The 21,080-nt window shown below is 43.5% G+C and overlaps 2 protein-coding genes and 1 long non-coding RNA gene across 8 annotated transcripts in view; 2 read left to right on the forward strand and 1 right to left on the reverse strand.

Moving 5' to 3' along the window:
• Window positions 1-5: 5 nt before the first annotated feature.
• slka (STE20-like kinase a) lies at window positions 6-12,763 on the reverse strand. Of its 4 annotated transcripts, XM_088385536.1 has the most exons (20): window positions 12,196-12,763; window positions 10,378-10,542; window positions 9,619-9,667; window positions 9,059-9,208; window positions 8,197-8,269; window positions 7,630-7,824; window positions 7,355-7,436; window positions 7,105-7,236; window positions 6,054-7,040; window positions 5,852-5,982; window positions 5,563-5,686; window positions 4,818-4,997; window positions 3,962-4,054; window positions 3,273-3,344; window positions 2,293-2,422; window positions 2,093-2,217; window positions 1,792-1,986; window positions 1,404-1,529; window positions 1,211-1,324; window positions 6-1,035 (listed from the first exon to the last, which is right to left on the reverse strand). In XM_088385536.1, exons 1-20 carry the CDS (start codon window positions 12,343-12,345, stop codon window positions 889-891), a joined length of 3,420 nt encoding a protein of 1,139 aa, XP_088241662.1. In that variant the 5' UTR covers window positions 12,346-12,763; the 3' UTR covers window positions 6-888. The 4 variants fall into 4 exon arrangements, with proteins under 4 accessions (XP_088241662.1, XP_088241664.1, XP_088241663.1 ...); XM_088385538.1 differs by lacking the exon at window positions 3,962-4,054 and having other exon boundaries at window positions 12,196-12,762; XM_088385537.1 differs by lacking the exon at window positions 3,273-3,344 and having other exon boundaries at window positions 12,196-12,762.
• Window positions 2,183-5,351, forward strand: LOC148393005 (uncharacterized). Its single transcript, XR_015860513.1, has 3 exons — window positions 2,183-2,500; window positions 2,567-2,651; window positions 5,210-5,351. It is a non-coding gene; the product is annotated as an uncharacterized LOC148393005 (long non-coding RNA).
• LOC148393006 (SH3 and PX domain-containing protein 2A-like) overlaps window positions 9,096-21,080 on the forward strand; it is a 35,884-nt gene continuing 23,899 nt past the window's right edge. For 2 of the 3 annotated variants that reach the window (XM_088385540.1, XM_088385542.1), the window contains exons 1-4: window positions 13,711-13,999; window positions 15,425-15,505; window positions 19,019-19,094; window positions 19,518-19,594. In XM_088385540.1, the coding sequence (XP_088241666.1) occupies window positions 13,928-13,999; window positions 15,425-15,505; window positions 19,019-19,094; window positions 19,518-19,594 (306 nt within the window). In that variant the 5' untranslated portion in view covers window positions 13,711-13,927. Of the gene's footprint in view, window positions 9,235-13,710; window positions 14,000-15,424; window positions 15,506-19,018; window positions 19,095-19,517; window positions 19,595-21,080 lie in introns of those variants that run through there. The other variant, XM_088385543.1, reaches the window with a different exon arrangement.

The raw sequence follows: 21,080 nt of genomic DNA on the forward strand, positions 1-21,080 counted from the left end.
CAGAAAAACATGAATATTTTTTATTTACAACAAATATGTCGATTGACATTCCCAATACATTTGATCTGACAATAGAACTGCATATATACTATTTTTCATTGAGGTGGAGAGACAGTACAATTCAGCACGTTACAATTCTTAAAAAATATATCAATATCTATGATTGGTGTAAAACTCAAATAAAAATCCAGCATTTTTCTCCAGCTTGAGAACTTGAGCAGTGCGAAAATCATGCGGTGCAAATTAATCAAGTCAGGCCATGATGAGAACAGCGATGATTGTTAATACAGCAATTCCATTCAGCAAAAAAAATAATAAAATCAATTGCAGAATCAGTCTTTGAAACATTTATTAAAAAAATAAGCTCCCAAAATGATAGTAAAATATTAAAGCAGTATGAGTTTAATGTTTTTTGGGCAGGAGTAGGTTCCCCACCCCTGAAATACAGCATCAATATAGCAGAAAAATGATTAATCAAAACAGTGGTCTTAAAATAATGAAAGCAGGCAATAAAATGATTTGTACTGCATATTGATTATAATATTGCGAACGAAAACAGTGCAAAATCGACAGCAAGTTTACATTCCTTTGATATGCATTTGATAGCATTCACTCGATAGCAGGGATCCAGGAAGTAGTCAGCACCCACGTGTTGAAATGAATGGAGGAGAGTCATCACAAAGGGGCAACCACTTATTTGTTCAGTGACAGTGAGCAAGACATTCATTTGTGGGAGGAGGTGAGCGGCTGCAACTGAAAAAGAAATTAGGAGGCACTCGTATACAAAATGTATGAACATTTCAAATTAAAACATGCTTTAAAAAAAAAAAAAAAGCAAAATAAATCTCCCAAATAAGCAAAATTTTCGTAGCGGTTTTCAGCAGGCGGCTACGATCCGGAGCTGTGCATGTGCGGGATGGGGTAAAACTTGGACACACGACTCTGGGCGGTGGGGTTAAGGCATTCCGACTCGCCGCTCATCTTGAAGAAGACCTCCTGCTCCTGGAGCTTCCGCATGAACTCCTCCTCCAGCGCCTGCAGGGGGCAGCGCAAGACAAAAGATGTTGAAAAAGAACAACACAAGCAAGAGAGTCAGCCATTGAAAAGAAGAAACAAATACAGGTAAGTGCCATGCTAATTTTCAGTAGCCCATTTAGCATTGTTAGCACTAAGCTAAGCTCTCTTAATTTTCCCAAATGTTAAACATTACCTTCTTCCTGGGTCTGAGGTTCTCTCTCCACTCCTTGATTTCCTGACTGTGCTCCTCATCCAGCTCTTTCAGTTTTTGGGTCTCGTGCTCAATTAAGAGGTGACATTTCTCGTTCTGAAAACAAAATGGAGGCCACCGCATAGGATAATGAGTTACTCCACTTCCAGAATTAAAACATGTGCTTTGAGCTCACCTGTAGCTGCTGCAGCTCTCTGATGTTGGAGTCACACTGCAGCTGTAGATCTCTCATCTGGTTCTCGTGTTTTTGGTGCTGGTGGAGACGCTCGTTCTTCTGACGCTTCTCTTCCTGAAAAGCAAACTGCACAGCACACATGGTGGATTACTTCTCTGGTTAGCGGTGGCTAGCTACTCGAAGGTGCCCCATAGAACAGGTTTGCTATTTTATAGCACTTTAATGCAAATTGACATTATTGCTCTCTCTGATTTGTGCGCCTTGGCCACCAGGGGGCAGTATGCATACATTCATATAATGGCTATGAAACACAAAAGCAAATTTCATAGACATGACTAGTCCAATTTTAGGTGTGTTTCAGATTTTATAATTCAAAAATAGAATCTACCTGCTTAATGCGGTCTCGCTCCTGCTCCGGCGTGGTGACGGCCGAGGCGTTGATGCGGAGGCTCTTCTTGAACATGGCCATGCGCGTCTTTCCGTCGCTGCGCTGGATCTTGGGCAGGCGGACCCTCTCTTGGTTCTGCTTGTTCTTCATCTCCTCCACCAGGCGCTGGTTGTAGCGCTGCATTTGCTCCATCTCCTGCGTCAAGGAAAACAGAGGAACAAAATGTCACATTCTGCTCGACCAAGCAGTCCAAGAAAATAATTGCAGCCCGATTTCGTTGGCCGCTCAGGGTTCTCCTTACTTTCTCGTGCCTCTTGAGCAACTGGTGCCTTTGTAGGAAGTACTGGTCCTTGAGCTGCTGCTTGAGCTGCTGGTGTTTCTCCTGCAGGTGGCGCTCCTCCAGCTCCCACATGGCCGCCTCCCGTGCTGCAGACGCACAAGTCTTATTTTAGATCTGGACTTATGTGGGGCGACGACGCGTGACGTACGTCTCAAACCCACCTCTCATCATCTGCTGCTTGTGGTTGAGGCAATCCTTCTCAATGGTGGCGATCTCCACTTTATGCTGCTGGATGATCTTCTTCAGCTCCCCGTCCAGCTCCTGCTGTTGTTTCTGGAGGAACTCCTGCTCCTGAGGAGATGGCAAAATGGAAGCCACGATGAACAACAACAAAAAGACAAAGGAGCTGAACTACGCAAGGAGAGACAGGTGAGAGTTGAAAGAGAAAAGACACGTCTGTTGTCAAGTGAATGATTTAATCGGGTTCATCCACAGCACTAGATGTGACATCACCGAGTGGCAGGAGACAGTCAAGAGACCACGCATGAGCCACGATGGAGGAGAGAAAAGTCCAGTTCATGTAAGATGACACCTACAAGGACATGTTTGCACTCACATGACTTCGATATTACTGACAGTTTACTCGGAAGCAAAAATGACATTTTAAAACAAAACTATTAAAAAAAATTAATTGTTTGATGAGAACTGTCAGGGTAGTCGTAGTAGGCCTGTGGCATCCATTTTGTCTTCAATTAAAGCTCCAAAAAGTTGAAAAACAAAATTCTTTAAAAATAAATAAAAAGAAATCCAGGAGCTCCAAGAATGCCCTTCTAAAAGTGACATTATTTTCTTAACTAGTGTCTACATTATAATTGACTCAGTTTCCAAGTGTCCTAGGAATAATAATCCAGATTATTTGGATATCTAAATTACAATTAATATAACAATGATCCATTGCTTCACCATTTGCCATACGATCCGAACGTAAATAAGACAACACTGGCGGAGGAGAGGAGGGAATCAATGCACACCAAAAAAAACACACACACACACAGCGATGATTCCACACACACACCAGAGCCCATGCTTACACATTGCTTGACTTGAGAAAAAGCCGCGCTGTCACTTCACACACATCTAAGTATGGGCTGGAAAGGGAAAGAGAGAGTGGAGAGAGTAGGGGGGGGGGGGGGGCACTTACATCCTGCATCTGAGCATTGAAGAGTGCGCATGAGGACAACTGAAAAGACTGTATCATAACCTGGGCGACCGCCTGCGGAGGAGAGCACACAGCGCACACTCGCCCTCGTCAGGGACAAGGAGCAGGCTGACCTTACACACACACACAACACGGCACACACACTCATCGTGTAACGGGCTACTTGCCACTTTGGGATTAGCGTTGAATTTGCAGCAGTGAATAATTGTTAGTCTATATTATTTATGAATGCTCTGCTTGTCTTGTCATGCTATTATAGCAGCTTGCACGTCTTGCAAAAAAAAAAAAAAAAAAAAGGTTTTGTTAACAAGGTCCATGCTTTTAGTCCACTGCGGATTATTTATTCCTTTGCTTCAAAAAGCGCACTCCTTTTATCAACTGTCTGAAATAAGTGGCTTAATTTCTTTCCAATGACTAACAATACTGGATTATGCTCATAATGGGATGAATTGAATTTGATTCAAATCATTTTTGGATTATGTTCCTGTAATGAGCCAAGTCGCTGCTGATGTGCAGTCTGGTGCATTTGTAATTATAACAAATTGTTTAAAATAAATTTTAAAAAAAGCATTTATATGAAGTGTGGTAGGGATGGATGTTGAATTTTAATACAAGTCAGGAGGTGAAGCAGGAAAGGTTGAGATGAAAAGATATAAGGTTTTTTTTTTTACCTCAGCCATCTTAAGAAGCGTTAGGTCCTCCTTTAAGCGCTTCATGAGCTCTTTTTGCACGTGTTTAGGTGACTGCCCGACTTCCTGTTTGGCCTAGAAAGTATTGTACTTGTGCAGAAACTGCTTGTTGATTTGAGATAAAAAAAAAAAAAATCGAAAATTGTCCCTCAAGACATGCAGAGGATATAGAGAGCATCCCACCACCGCATTTCCCTTCACCCGTGCTTTCAGATTAATTAGTTGTAAAGATGTCTGAGTCAGCCCAAAGTGTTTTTGCATCTTATCAGCGAAAACCAAAACAGCCAAGAGACTTAAGCTGGAATCATCAGATTCAAAGAATCGTTTCAAGATGAGCCCATTGTCAGTTGCTCCTTATTCCCACAAAATCCCGACAGCACCAAAGAAGGAAAAAGTGGCACCAGATCACCCGTCCGATGACGCAAGCCACCTCACACACTCACCCCAAACATTTGGTTAGGTCAATATATACAGTTCAAGATTGCAAAATAGACAACACAAGGCAGAATAGCCTCCGTAAAATCATTGAAGCAAACAGCAGAAGCAAGACCACAGCAAAAAAAAAAAAAAAAAAAAAATCACCACCATGGCGACGCAAAGCACAATGCCAAGTGGGCAACAGAGCGATAATAAGAAAACAGCCGAGAACGATGAGGATGAAGATGTGCCGCATGCCTCACCTGGATTGACCCTGCGTGTTCACCTGTTCTGGAGGTGGATGAATAACAAATCGAAAAACGTGCAGCGGCTAAGAGCAGGACAGCAACGTGCCACCACGTGACTCAGCCCAGAGAAGCAGCCGCCATGCCCCACATGCGAGCGTGGCGGCGGCACGTACCTCTTTCTTCTTGTTCTTCAGCATGTTCTGGAACTTGGAGAGCTCTTTGTCCTGATCCCCTTTAATGCGTTTGGCTTCGTCTCGCAGCCGGCTGGTGTGGTCCTGCTCCAACCGCTCGATGGTCTGCTTCTGCTTCTTCTCCAGGCCCTCCACCTCCTGGTCATACTGCCGCTTCTTCGCCTGAATTAAATACCAAGACAAAAAGCCTTTCATATTCTAATGCGTGAACATTCTTGAAACAATATAACTTCAACTGTCACTATCAAATATTTTTGAATCGATTATTCCATCGATTAATTAAATTATTATTTTATTTGTCTTTTTCCAATTCTCACCAATAGTTGATAAAAATTCAGAAAGATGAAATGTAAAGATTTCTTTATCTTTTGCAGTGATGGCAGAAAAATACGATGACTACAGAACCGGATATGGAATTTATTGCAAGTTGGCTGCAAGTGCATTTCCCGACATGGTCTATCTCCTGACGGCTCCGCCCACTAAGTTAACAGTGAGTTGAAAGCAATACAATGCATGTTTTACATTTGTACAATAGCAAAGTCAGTCAAAATGATAATTCTAACATCCTTTTCAATGCAAGATTGACTATGAAAGAAATCCCATGACACCAAATTAGATTTGCAATACAAGCTCGACTATAAAACAAAGCAGCTCACTAGGCAGCAGTTGGCCGTTTTTTTTTTTTTTTAGAAGAAAACAAAACAGACTTATGGCGGAAGTGACTCACTGTGGTTTCCTGTTCGAAACGCCGCAAGATCTGCTCTCTCTGCTGCTGCAGCTTGTTGCTGAGCTCCTGCTGAGCTCGCTGCTCCTCCTTCTGCAGCAGGCGCAGCTCCCGCAGCTCTTGCCTCCTGAGGAAAGAAAGCACATCATGTCGTCAGCAAGCTGCAAAATCAAATCGCTACGTGTGGTGTCCTCATAAAAAAAAAAAAATAGCAAATTGGGTTGCGTGCTAATTTGAGGCATACATGCTAAATAGCTCACGTTCCTTATTTAGGACGAGTAATGTAGCTCACCTCAGGAACCGCATCTCCTCATTCTTGGCGTCGTCGTCGGTCACGATCTTGGACGTGGTCACGCTGACCTCCACGCCGTCCACCATGAACTTGCGCGTCTTTTTCAGTGTCTTCTTCTGCCGCTTGGACTCCTACAAACATTTTTACGAGTATGAATTTCCGCTCAAGGCTTTCTGATATCTGGAGCTTGGGTGGAACGTACCTGTACAGACACTGAGCCGCTCTCTTTGCTTTTGGATAAGAAGCTGGAGATGGACAAATTGAGGTCCATGCTGCTGCTGTCGGCGGCCGAGCTGCTTCCGGAGTCCGAGTCCTTCTCGGCATCCTGCCGGCTCACGGCGGGGCTTCCCTGCTCCGTTTTGGTCTCGGAGTCTGTTTCGCTGTGGATGGTGCTCTCCTCTTTGTCATCCTTGATCGGGAGCTCTGCATCCTCAGATGTGTTGATGGCGTCGTCACACACTCCGTTTGAAGGTCTGATCTCGTTAGTTGTCTCCGGGTCCCGATCGGGCGACTCGGAAATGTCCACCTCGGGTTTTGTTAGAATCGAATCGTTCTTACTCCAATTGATTTCTGCGTCTCCCACTATGTGCGCTGCGACGTCACCTCCGCCTTCCAAAATAACATCAGCACCATTGGCGGTATCGCTCAGTTCATGCTGAAGCATCTCGTCTGGCTTGCTCACTTGCTCGACCTCCAACTCTGAGACAGACTCCAGGTTGGCACGCGCATCCTCCAGCGTCTCGTCCGATTCTGCCGATCCGATCATCTGCTGATTTGACTCGTCTTCTTTGGTCACCTCTTCGTGATCCTTTTCAAGTTCTACTTCTTGCGGAGATTCCTTTCTGTTTTCTTCCCGCGTCTGAACTTCATCTATGATTTGTTCCTCCGAGGCGGTCGGCTCAGCGGGAATCTCATCGGCGTGGCCCTCAAGCCCCGGTGGGACAGGCTCCTCCGTCAGCCCGGAGGCGGCGTCCTCACCACCGGCCTCGGGCACCTCGTCGTGTTTCTCCTCCTCTGTCTTGTCAGGCTCACTTTCATCGAGCTTATCACTGGACCCGTCTCCAGCCTGCTCGGCCTCTGTCTTTTCTGTGACGGACTGCAGCGTGGATGACGGCGTTGACGGAACTTTGTCTTCCTCTGAGCTCGCCATGCTCGTGTCGGACGGTGCTCGTTTGTGTCCGGGAGCGCACTGAAGTAAATCACAAAAGGTTAAAATCAATCACGAATGCAAGTGAAGTCGATTTAGTTTGTACCACGGGCGTATCGGGCTCTTCCTCCTCTTCCTCTTCTTTGCTGTCTTCGATCTCCTCTGTGACTTCAGCCTTGGCTTCTGCGATGAGCTCTCGGAGAGGTTTGCAGTCCACGACGCTGGCGACGAATGGATGCTGCCAGGATGGAGGGAGAGACACAAGGAATGTAATTATAAAGTCGTTCAGCTGACTCGTGAGCAGATCCGCCCATCGCTATTAGCTAAATACAAGCGCGGGGATAACGGCCGCCCACCTGTAGAAGCTGCAACGGACCCCACCGGTTGTCCACATTCTTGTCAAGAGCTCTGCGGAGGAAATCGTTGAATTCTGGTGTCCTATATAACAGTTTAGAGGACACAAGGCAGACTTTGAGATCCATGCTAATTTCAGTTAGCCCATCTATGACATTCTTCATTCGATGTTAGCATTATGCTAATGCTTTTGTTTGACAAAATGACATTTTGGAAATGGAGCTGGCTCATACATTGAACAGACACGCTATCTGTCAACACCGGCACATCATCTCACCAGCGGGAGGGTTGCATGAGGGTGGGCGGCTCGGCCTTGGCTATTTTCAGCAGCACTCTCATGGGATTCATCTCGTGATTGGGCGGCTCGATCTGCGCCAGCTCAATCAGGGTCACCCCGAGGGACCAGATGTCCGCCTTGTAGTCGTACGGGCGGTCCTTGGACGTCTCGCACATCACCACTTCTGGCGCCATCCTGCACACCGTCAAATTAGTGGCAATTACAATGACTGTATTCAATAATATTAAACCAGGTTACTGCTATATTAATGGGCAAATCTGGATTTTATACCAAACAAACAAAAAAACCGAGTCTGGCTCAATGGTATGGTGCGATCAAAGAAGTCTAATAAGATCATTTTGAATACTTTTCAGTAGCCACACAAAACAGCTAAGACTTTACATGCTATGGTGCTACTGTTTTGGCTAGCAATAGAGTTTTCCCTCAGCCTTTATTTTCTGTCAACTTTAGCAATAGCGCGTTGAAAATTGATGCTGTCAAATTGCTTGAACAATGATCAGGAAGAAAGGGTTGAATGCCCTTTTGTGTTCGGACCGAGTGACTCACCAGTACGGCGTTCCGATGAAAGAATCTCTTCTCTGCAACGTCTTTGTGTTTTTAGCAGAAACCCCGAAATCCGCTGAAAAGGAGGAAATGAATTTTCAAATCTTTTCTCCATTCACTCAGCCAAGACGCAATGCTGAATCATTTTTTTTTTTATAGTCCAAAACACAGCTGTGGCTAAGAATCCAGAAGGGATGCTCAAAGCTTTATTAGTCTCTCTCGCCTCACGTGCTACGTAAACATTGCGAGGAAGCTAACATATATCATTAAGTCCCTTCAAGCTGCTTGATAATTATTGCTTGCCAGACGCCACCATTTGCCATCGCGTGACTCATGCAGGAAGGGTGCAACAGGAAAACCATGAATACATTTGGAATATTATGCAATCCATCTGAGGCGCCGTAGAAGTTGCACGGAAACAGACATTATGAACGTAAATGTCACTCGCTGCCACGTGACCAAAACAACAACGTGTCGGTGTCCTGCGTAAACTCGGTGTTCTGCGGCTTGTCAAAATCGCAAAGCTCAGCTGGGTGCTGCGGCGGCCCCAAAATTGACTCAACTAATCATCCCCTTAAGCCTTTAAGTGGCTCAGTCGGAGGCTTCTCAGTAGCCACCCGAGACAAAAGACAACAATTAATCGGCTTTTGTTCTACGCCGTATTCTACTGTGCATCTGCGACTTGAGCTTGAAAGAGGAGCCATCCTCTCTGGAATGAATAATCCTTCTTCCCATTTGTTGACACACATCGGCCCAATGTTGATTTAAGTCTTTCTCTTCTGAAGGCTCGAAAATGTCCATAGTTGTGAATGATCATATGGAAATGAATTCAAGTTTTGGCCTTTCGAAATATATTTCAGATTACCAAGTTTGACTTCTCCTTCTAGGGAAAGAAGAATGTTGCCAGCCTTCAGGTCTCTGTGGATGATCTTGTTCTCGTGCAGGTAGACCAAAGCCTCCAGGGTCTGCCTGCACACCACTCGGATCTGCGGTTCCGTCAGGGGCCGCTCCAGTTCTGCCAAAGAACGCGGATGGCCATTGGTGAGTCACATTTTCTTTCACATTACGGGCTGTTGTTATGTCACGGCGGTGCGTAAACATGGGCTGAGATGGTAACCCACGGCAACGGGAGAACAAAACTCGCTTGTATGAGAGGAAAAGTTTCGTGTTCGAGTGGAGTCTGAGTGGCTGAGGCATTCAACAGCACATGGTTGTTTTCAATAAAAAAAAAAAAAGTTCATTCAGAGTAGAGCTGCTTTTATTTAAGTGTCAAAATAGGTGGCGCTCCTCGAAATCAGAGCTACAATAATTACACACTGGCATGAAATGGGCCTCTTTAACCAGAGTGGGTTGGGCTGGGGGGGGGGGGGTAAACTGGATTGTGGATAGACCAGAAAGAGTCGAATAGAACTTTGAGCGACTTACCTAGCATGATGGCGTCCACGGCACCACCCGCGCAGAACTCAATCAGGATCTGCACGGAGCAGAACAATCAAAATGAGTCATTATTATACGATGGACAGAATTGTTTTTATGCTGCCAATAATATAAATGCTTCTAAAATTTCATCCCGTACACAAGATGAAATCCACCCGACATCCAGTTTGACTTTTCCGCATTATGGAAGCCCGTGCTCGGTATCAGGTGATGGCGACCAAATCAATACAAGCGCGTAGCAAACGGCGCTCTCAATTCAGCGGACACAAAGACAGACCAGGTGTTTGTTCTCATTCAGTTCGGCTTGCTTATAATCTACTTCCTTTTAAATCTCACGAGTTTTCACTCTTCTCTTTTAAATGTATAGCTTAACCGTGACAACCGTCTTGTATATTAATAACTTGTCAACACCACGTGCAAACGCACACGCGGTTACACATTCACCACGCTAGTTAAAGTCGAAGCCCGTCGGGACAACCGGCAGTGTAGCTCTGAATTATTTACGGGCACTTTCTCCGACGTCCATTATCTCGGCGGTGGGATGTGGCCCGTGCGCAGAGGACGGGTCACATGACACCAAGCGCCGCGACGTAATTGCCGAGGGGCCTCTTGGTTTGTCTCTGCACGGTGGGAGATTTCCTGAGCGTGTACTACAACGGGAACATTTTTTTTTTCTAGCAAAAGTAGGTGAAAGTGGAAAAAAAAGTGCTGAATTGGCACATCTGCTTCCTACCCAGCGTTACCTACCCAGAGTTTGCCCTCGAAATAGAAGGCGTCCAGCAATTTGACGATGTGTTGGTGGTCGCAGGAGGCCAGGATCTCAATTTCCACCATGTAGTCCTCCAGTTCATCCTCCGTCTTTGTGTCGATGACTTTGGCGGCGGCGAGGGTCCCGTTCAACTTGTTCTGAGCCTGAAGGCAACATAGCAGCGTAATCAATACGACAATAAAACAGAAATTCCACAGAAGAAGCCCGATTCTGAGCTAAAGATATCCGATTCCACACGTTTGGTTCTATTTATGCTGCCTTGACCCATATCTGAATTGTGCCAGTTGAGAGCAAAAAAAAAAAAACTAATTTGCTCCACTTGAACTAGGCAGTGGAAATCCAGCCATGGGTGTGGCACAAATGACCCCCCCCAGAGTTCACAACACATATTGTCAGCAAAGACTTCCTTGCACTGGTTTTCCTTTTTGTTTGAAGGCCCACTTTGAGTGCTGATGGGAAAAAAAGGAGGGAGGGATGGTTAGGATTGGAACAAGTGATCCTATGTTTACATAATGCTATCCCAACACACGCCCCGGCCCGTCACTTTCCCTCTGCACGGCCTGACGTCAGTGTCAATTTCTGTCTCTCATATTTCACACAATCTGAATCGCACCAACGTGTTTGACGTGAGCTGTCTGGGGCGTGTATGTCAATTCGATCCCCTTCAGGCTCGCCACGTGAGCTCGGTTATGTTCTCGGTGCCAATCTAAATGAATAACAAAATGGCAGCATTTTTCTTTTTTTAAATATATCAATTACTACTCCACTCTAATGCTCCTGTTATCCTGCGTTATTCTGCGATTTCTATTCCAACAATACATCAAAACATCGATATTCTGTCCCAAGTGTCTTCGGTTGCAGATATATAACTTCGACTTGTGTGAGTTCGTGACAGACTCCTGGCTTCCATCACAGCAACTTACTCAGCTAATAAGGAACTGCAAACTGGCAAATGGACATTTCTGGGCAATTAAAAGTATTATTTAATCAACAGAGTTCCAGGAAGGAACTTCCGCGTTGGCGCTGAAAAGGCCACAAGGGAAAAAGTCGTCCAGGTTAAACTACAAGAATACGTTAAATAATAAGAGATGAATAATAAATTGCCTTTTCTAGAATAACTAGAATAATGTGAATAATTTGATTAGACAAATATGGATGCAAAATCATACTTTTTCCCACAAAAGCCAGATAACGTCCAAGCGTAATGAGAACATATATATGAGCTGACGACCAGGGAATTGCTCAACAACTGTCACTCCCACGTCACTCACCGGGCCAGACATCGCCTATTAAAGCCACACACACTCAAAGTCACAAGTGTGGAAGGAGAGAATGGTGACCCCAAGTGGACACATTTCAATTGATGAATCTCCAGACTAATCGGTAGAGCAATTGATTGTAAAAATATTTGATAGTTGCACCCGAACTTCAGTTTGGAATCAGAGACAACGTGAGTGAATAACTTCCTGTCTCAATAAGAGTCTTGCAATACGTGATGCTGTTTTTCCTGGTGTGGCAGAAAAATGCTTCTGTAGTAATGTGATCCAGTGACCGTGACATAAACTATATACAAAACATCTATGACACATCACATGGGTGTTATTACTTGAGTAGAAATTTTGGCAAGTCTGCTTGGGTGTCATATTTTTGTCTGCTTTGCTAGTGTGTCATCATGGCTGCTGTCATTTTCACGTGTTCGTACTTGACAAGCGTTTCAGAGCAGAACAGAATCACAATGGACTCTCCGTGGAGGACGGTTACCTAATCTCGGGTCGTAAAGGTGTAATAACAAATACCTTGTAGACTTTGCCGAAGGCTCCATCGCCGAGTTCCCCTATGATGTCCCAAATCTCCTCGGGGTTGACATCTCGGTGGACGTGCTGGTACTGCTTCTTCTTCCTGTCGGGCCCTAGCTTGAAGATCTTGCGGAAATTGAAAAAGGACATTTTGGTAGGAAGGGAGGCACTGTTATTACGGTGTTATTGATGCCTCGGTGATTTCCGCTCGTGTCGCGGAGCTGCAGAAGGTAGAAAGCGGGCGAATGTCATTTAAGATGCAGCGGTGCTGTCAAATGCAACTTCCATTCCGGGGCATCTCAAGTCGTTTCGGTCATGGGGAGGAGGAGAAGCCTGGAGCGAGGGGAACTGAAGCGGCGGAGAAGGAAGAGTTGACCGTTACGCGAAGGTTTCTCTCCTCTTTGGTGCTGTTTGTTGGAAATTGTTTGTAAGAGAGCAGCACGCCGGTGACGAGCATAGTCATGAAAGTGTCGACGCGCCTTCATTGAACGTCACCGCGGAAATGGCACACGAAGGCGAGGCGCCCTCCTCTCTTCTTCTCTTCTTTCCGCTTCTCCTTCTGCTAGCTGACCACACAAACGCAACTTGGCGAGCTGTAGTGTCAAGTTAGCCTAAGTTGGATTTCGGCATTTCCGTCACTAGCATTCAAAATAAAGGCATAGCTATTGCATTTTTTTTCTTTTGTATGTTTTGCGCTTGTCCTTCAAACATGACAGAATATTTGAAACAGAAGTATTATAAAATAGCACCAGAATGTTCAACAAAGATTCTTTATTCACCGAGTGTATTTGCTGAGGAGGATAATACGTTTAAGTTAAGTTTAATACGTAAAAGTTTTTATTTTTAATGGTTAAATAATAAATGCATCCTTGATGTTAATACTTTGTACAACTCTTTTTGGATGACAAACAAGACAAAAATAGAATACATTGCAGTCAGATTAAATCATTTTCCTATATTTTTTCAATGTTCATTTGTTCTAATTTTTTCTTGAATCTACTTAAATGTAAAAATTTGTAATTCTTTTTGAATGCTTTTATTTTAAGTCTATGTGAGTAATGTGCAATACGAATGAAGCAAACTTGCTATTTTCTCTTAATAACATTGTAATATGAGCTTTGTTGCACTGTTTGTGGGCAAAATATTCAAAACACCTTTCAGTGTGATGCGATGCAGTGTCACCAGTTTGTGTTGTTTGCTTCAAAATATAAAAACGTAATAGCCCCCCCCCCCCACACACACACACACTTAAATGTGCTTTGTTGTGTTATGGCGCCCCCATGCGGCAAGCCACCTCATTTTTAACCCATTCGTTGTTTAATTTCTAATTCTCTGTGAAAACTATTTGAATGTACTTTTTCCTCTATAAAATCATTGCATTAGATTTTCCTGTACTTTGTGATGTAGATTCAACATGCATTGTACTCGGGCCAGCTGGAGCAAAAAGGTCGTTGCATGGGACCGCCCTGCACACTCACCCTTCCTTCTTTGACTCCCCTTTTTTGTGGTCTTCCAACCCCTCCTCCTCTCGGGGGTGGAGAACTTGATTATACACTTTTACTGCGCTGTCATGTATCAGAAGCTTGCAGAGAGACAAACCTCTTCTCATGGATGCACGGACTTTATTCCCTATACCTAACTTAGGAAAACAAAACATTTGACAGTTAAACTTCTGGCTTTCATGGGCGGACGTGTAGTTTTGATGTCGTGGTGAAACTTGAGTTCTGTCGAGATGCAACTCAGGACAGTGCTTGACGTCAATGTTGTGGATGTGCAGAAGAGGAGAAATCCCTCCAAACATTATGTAAGTTCAAGTTGATGAAAGATGTTTTGCTGTCTCTTGTAAACAAACTTGGCAATCACAAGGGAAATAAGATGGGAATCATGGGATGCTCTATTTTTTTTTTTTAAGTCGTTATCAGGTTGCATCTGAATTTGTAATAACAAATACTTGCAGAGCGTGTTGGTTACTTATTTCCAATGTAAGAAATGTAAGTATATATATATATATATATATATATATATATATATATATATATACTTATATATATATATATTTTATGTCTCAGAGCCTCAGATATGACCTCATTGAACTGCATGTTATGGTCTTGGTATCATTTTGCCGACTTAAGTAGCAACACATGTCTCTGTGGGACCCCAAAAGTCAATTAGTCCAAAGGATGAAATTGGATTAATTAACCTGAGAGCCAGGATCAATTACCTCATCCATCTCCTGCTGAGTGGGGATCTCCCCAAGGCCCTTAAAAGCAGAATGCAAAGACTGACAGTCCCCAGGGAAAAAAGCTGGAGGTGAGGGAAGTCCCCTTTAGGGAAGTAGAAGAAGGGAAAAAAAAAAGTCATTATCAATGAGCTAAGCAACTGAAAATGCTTATCCGGTTGGAGGGAGGAAAGAAGCAACCCTTTGTCTTTTGTCCTTCCTCACTGTTAGAGGGTAGCTTCCTCCCAGCCATGGAGACCATGGCAACTCATCCTTATTTACAACTGAGTATGATCCTGCTGGATACCTCAATTTTGTAAGATATGAATTTGTACAGGCGTAAAAACAAATTTTGGCATCCCTTTTTGTGAATGACATTTTACGACATTAAACACATGCTGGGTATATAATCAGCAAACCGCCGGAGAGCTGTTTCCTCCTCGTTGCTCACCCTGCGCAATAAACCTAAGCGAAGACTTTCAAATTCATCCTTTGCACATTGCCGCCATATGTCTGTTTCTGAGCCATCTGTTTCTGAAAGCTCAAGGTGCTGTGAAGTCTTTTGGCCCCTAATTGATCATGCAAATATTGTCACGAATTATTATGGGAGAATATTTGGCATCTGCGTTGTGACTGATGTCTGCTACACAAATGCTACTCCCAGCGCAGCTTCTGGATGTCTTAACACTTCACTTCTGTCAGTGCTTTGACACAATTGGAGCATTTTTTTTTTCCCTTCAGAATTTGACTTTCGGATCGACAAGAGTCGTGCTCGTGCATCTTAATGGGGGCAAAATGATTTACAGGCATGACGCATCACCTGAACCGGGCATTATCCCCGATGGCTTTCCTGTGTCAGTGAAGCACGTCGACTTTAATGAGTTTACTTGACCTTTGTCGAACTTCTCGAGTTAAGACTGGAGGGAATGCGCTTATTTCTTTGCATGTCACTCAAGCGGTGGCGTTTCCGCCAAAGGGATTTAATACGTGTCTTCATGTTTCTCTCGCTAGGTGTACCTTATCAATGTGACCTACTCGGACTCCGCCTCTCATGTCATCTACAGGAGATACAGCAAATTCTTCGACCTACAGGTATGTCATGAAATACGTCTCGCCAGCTTTAGTTGTCTTCAGCTTGACCTTTAGATCATTACTTTATATTCAGATGATGGATGGTCTCCAAAGACTGATGGACCTGCCCCCCCCCCATTTTGGAAATAAGCATAGATGAAATCCAGTCAACAGCTGCATCACATTCATTCGCGTAAAGGGAGGGCAGGGAGGAACAAAACATGTCAGATGGAATGTCGGGTGATAGGTGGGGGCTTATAGGTCGATGGGGGCCAAACCGCCTGAAGAAAACAAAACTCGGGTGTCTGAAACCTCGTGGTGCGGTTCAGTTCCTCACACAGCTCAAATCAGGCAAATCCTAATCAGGTCGGTATTTTCATCACTGGCTTAGAATTCCTGTAAACAATGAAACAATGTTTACCCCCCCTAATCAAGTCATTGTAAAATGAAAGGAGTATTGATAAAATGTTCATTAAGATTTACAATGGAAACAAAATTAAAGGCGTAGCCTACCTGACTGAACTGAAACGTTCTACTTGGGGGATTAAGGAAGCATTAAGCAGCCCAACCAAACACTAGAGTCATGTTTCCAGGGAAGAATTGAGTTAAGAGAAGTTTCTTTGTTATAGATGCCCCCCACAACTAGCTGTAATTTTCCACTAGACTGGTACAAACGTAGTTTTTCGGGCAGTTCAGTTGACAGAGGTCGATTATCAAAGAGCTTCAAATCTGAAAATTGTTATTAGTACTCAAATACAGTCAAAACTCATGTCATAAAGTTTCAAGTCCCAAGTTAGCTTACTGTAGCAAAACTCAAGCTAGCCAAGCGTTAGCTAGCCGTGTTAACACATTCATATATTTTAATGTTTTAAACTTCTGGGTCAATGTGGACCAAACCTTTTTGGATCTACAGCAGAGGAAAACCCTTTGTTCTATGCTCCCATGCTAATAGACAGGAAATGTGTCTCTGTGTTTGATGGAAACAAGATTTTCTCACGTTTCTGTCAACATTTGTGTGAACGTTCATAGATGGCTGCTGTTGAAGCACATTCGGAGGGGGGTGATGACAATATTTTGATTGAAATTGAGCAGGTGCACCTTAAGGAACCGGAAAACTAATTGAGAGAGGATTAGTAAACTAAAACCAAGAAAAAAAGAGGAATGTAGTTCGTAATAACACCGACAAATTCTTTCTAAAACTCATGTTGAAAACTTGGCAGGAAGAAACCGTTCAACTGTTTTAACTCGATCATGTTGCACTGATGTTTCTGAATATTTCTCTTCCCTCAAACCCGAAACAGCTTTTGTTTGCGCGTGGGCCAACTAACACCTACCATCTAACTCCAGATGCCGTTTCAGTTTTTGGAGCACAATTGCTTGTTTTATGCTCTAGAAGCTGACAGTGGCAAAATAAAGAGCCATTTGACAAATGTGTTCATGATCTCATCAGATATCAATTCAGTGGAAAACAAAGAAAAGGTCTCACAGTGGACAATTATCAGCAGGCAGTGCTGGAGACGCTCGGTCTCTAAAACCTGTCAAAACAACCCGCAAGACGATAAATTATTTTTGTGTTTCAATGTTTTAAACCTCTCCGCTAGTGCACTTAGCATAGCTCATACAGCCCCTCTGGGTAACAATCATCATATATTATCCGCCTCTTTGCTTATTTTCTTCCTTGCCGCTTCGCTTAAAACTACTTTGCCTTCCCTAATCTATCTGCCGACTCAAGCACATTAACCTATTTTCAGAATAGTGCTGAGTACAGATCTTTTTTTTTTTTTTTTTAAAAAGTGTTTTCTTCAAGCGGTCAGTGTGTCAAGCTAGCAGAGAGAAGCAGAAGGGAGTTTTGAGACTCCACACCCTGCAGCCTCAGTGGATTGAGCACATGGGTTTTTGCTGCATTCCACACGAGGATTTGGGAGTGTGCAACCTGGCTTGCCTTTGCCTTTTGGCCCAAAGCCTCCCCAAAGTCTCATTAGCCGCCATTATGATCGGATTGCGCAATTGAAGCGAGTCGATCTTACCCTGCCTGCATTGTGTGATTGAGTGCGAGCTTATATCACAAAGTCGACTTATACTAAACAGCTAATCGCGTCCAAGAAAGAAAAGGTCAGCTCACGCTAATCTCTCTGTGGTAAACAAGTGCCTAGTCCATGTCAAAACCCAAGTCAGAGTTGGAGTCCTTGCCCCCACCAACATTCCTCCAAACTCCCTCCGCTTAAGATTCCTTCCCAAAAAGTTCCATTGTCTCCCGTTCCATGCGGTGTTGTTTATTTGCCCGATTTGGTCGAGCCATCTCTGTGAATTGAGTAAAATGCTTTTCTCCTGTACCAGATGAGCTTGAACTCATAAACACTTTGAGAATTCTTCACCCATCCCGAAGTTTACCCTCAAACTAAACAAAAACAAAACAGTGAATTACGCATTGTGTATTTAAAACAGCTACGACTTAGCTTTGCCTTAAAGTCTGCTAGCTTAATGCTAGCACAACAATAAATGACAGAATTGAACTAAAGTCTGCTAGCTTAATGCTAGCACACCAGTAAATGACGGAATTAATAATAATGGCTCACAAACATTTTACTGATGATAATATTTTATGTTCTCAAAAGTACAGTAGTGAAAACAGAACCTATTTGGCTGAGGTAATCATTTTACAGACGTAGTAACCCAAAGTGAAAAACAGTGTGGTCGAAGAACCAGATTTTTTTTGGGTTTACTTGTAAGGACTTTGGAATGGATTTCTGCCCGTTCAAACAAGGATGTTTTTCTGACACAGCGTTTCACTCCGCACTTTTGAACACAAGGACAATAGTCATCGTCTACAAAGGAAACCACATCTCCTAACTGTCCAAATTTTAGTGGAGGCTAAAAAGTCACGGGGATTTTCTAAAGGCAGAAGCGCAGAAACCAAAACCGTATCGAACCACAGAACCATGTCCATACTTTTTCTGTTTGTCCACCTGGTAGTTTTTTTTTTTTTATCTTAACACTCCATTCCTCGCTATTGAATTTGCTTGACGCTCACAAAGCTTTTCTACTTAACAAAGCACATCTGGAACGAGGCAAAACCGAACGCACAAATGTGGAAACTGTTTTTATGTCACCTGGATATATTTAAAAGAGGAAACTAAAAAAACAATGGCGCTGATTTTACAAAATGCCGATGCATTGTCTGGCTGGCTAGATTTGGTCTGCTGGCTTCTCTGGTCTTTATCTGATGGCTTTTTAAGCTTCTTAAGTGGAACGTGCTTAAGAGGGTAATTTTTTTTTTTTCCTCCCCCAGTTAAAAAGTGTGTGATGTAACCTTGTCTGCTGTCCCAGTGATCAGAGTGGCTCGTATACTATGAAGGATGACACAGTAGCTCTTCACACGCCAACTATCGACTTCATGTATCATAACGGAGCTCATCTGAAAAAAATTACCGCCATTGACTGACTATGGCTCGCTCGCTTTGCCATTGATGTTTCTCTTCGTCCCGTTGAAACAGATTTGGAGTCAATTGTGATTTTCTTTCATCACTTTTGCAGATGCGGATTCTTGACAAATTTCCCATTGAAGGAGGACAGAAGGACCCCAAAAAGAGGATTATTCCATTTTTGCCAGGTGATCAAGCGACACAAATCTGACTCTTGAATTCTCCATTCAGCATTTCCGAACTGGACGTAATTTTCTATGAATAGAAGAAGGATGTAGCGGCCATATTTTTTACGACCACAGCTTATTGTACACTAATACGAGCAGTCATGTCGCATTGTTTGACTTTTACGATCATTCACTCCACCCGAGCGACGCGTTGTCGGCCGTGTAGGAAGGCGATTTGCGAGCAGAAAGTGGTTTAATCCAATCAACGTAATTTGAGTCAAAGCAGAAGAGAGCAATGAAGAGATCCTTTGTAAGACAAACTGGACTCGAGTCCAGCTGATGCTATTTTGGGCTTGTGTCAGCCCACCAATCTGTTTTTGAAAAATCTTCCGAAAACCCTTTTTAGAATTTTTAATTCTTGTTGTTTACTAACTTTGTTTGTAGGTAAGGTCCTGTTTCGCCGAAGCCACATCCGAGATGTCGCCGTCAAAAGACTGAAGCACTTGGACAACTACTGCAAAGTAAGATTGCACATCTCGTCCTCAGAGCTGTAATTGTCTTCAAACACATGTCCATAAATGTCATTTTATAGCCTGTAAATGCTCTAAACTTTTATGTTCTAAGGTCAGACAATGACTGGCTCTTTAGTGTCAGTGTTGCTGAGGGTGACAGGGACAAGTTATCTCTTTGAGTGCTTTACTCGCAGTTCGTAAAGTGCTGTGACTCTTTCGGCCTTGCGGCATTTATCTTCCCGTCCCAGGCCTGGACAGGAAAGCGAGCGCTCTATCTGCATCGCTGGTTTCCTGTGGCCAGTGTAAATAGGCAGCCTTTAAAGGAAACCAAGGAAGTGGGGGCACACTTGCTCGGAGCAGAATACACAAAGAAAGCACGAGTGAATCAGCCGAGTCAACGCAACAGGCGTGTACGTGACCCTCTCGTCATTGTTAAGTCGAGGGAGGAAGCGTGTCACCGCTTTTCATTAAGAAATCTACAGTGACCGGAATATTACACACGTCAGGTACAATCTGATGAGCAAACAGTTAAGTGATGTCCCACTCCAGTCCTGTAGGGGGCAGTAATGCACAATCCCAAGTGGGCCTGAAATGTGGGTTCGAAAGCAGGTCACGAAAAAATTCTTATAATTGCCTATTGAGGCCTCGAGATGGCTGTAAAGCACTACTTTTATCTAAATGAAGATCCTCACCTTACCTCAACATAGTTCCCTGTCATCAAGATGGTCGTACAGTACTCCTTTAGGAATTAAATTCTACACTTGACACTTTCTGTCCTCCTGATTCCTTTATTGTGTGGGAAAGTTTGTGAGATTTGGTTATGTAGTTCTAAATGTACTAAAGAAACAGCAAGGAAAATGAAGTCATTGTTAATGCTCGACTGAAGGAAAAGAAAAAAGGGTTTATGAGGCCCACAAAGGGGTAATTCAGGATACTATAATACCTGGAATAGAAAAAAAAAGAGAAAATGCTCAGATTTGTGGTCTCCATTCATGCTGTCACTGTGTGACTCAATTTATACATTGATGTCTCTGTGGTTTTGGCATAGAAATGAAATTTCGGCAATGTAATTATTGGCACCCAAACAAGATCCCTCTGAAAATAAAACAGTTAAATGAAAAAAATATATATAGTGCGGTTTTAGTGTCAGTCATTGGATTTCCCCTTCATGACCAACTTAAACAATGACACCGCTTCTTATTTTTTCCAGTCATCATTTTTCCAATGTCAACTTCCTGGTTTTCATATTCAATTTTCTTTTTTTGACCTAATGGGAGTGTTCTGACTCCATAATGAAATTTAGTCAAGATGCCCCTTTTGTTTAAGTTTTGTTGATGGCTCCAGAGCAGCTGGCTGAGACAGCCGATTGTTATCCTATATCATCCCTGTGGGCTTGACTCGAGGTTACGAAACCTTGTTTGTTCCCCTCCACTACCTCCACCTGGTCTTCTCATCCGACTTACTCACTGCTAGTCAAAGCTACGTCAGAACACAT

Source organism: Syngnathus floridae, chromosome 9, assembly GCF_059516105.1.
Source record: "Syngnathus floridae isolate MCC-2025c chromosome 9, RoL_Sflo_1.0, whole genome shotgun sequence".
Classification (NCBI taxonomy): Eukaryota; Metazoa; Chordata; class Actinopteri; order Syngnathiformes; family Syngnathidae; genus Syngnathus; species Syngnathus floridae.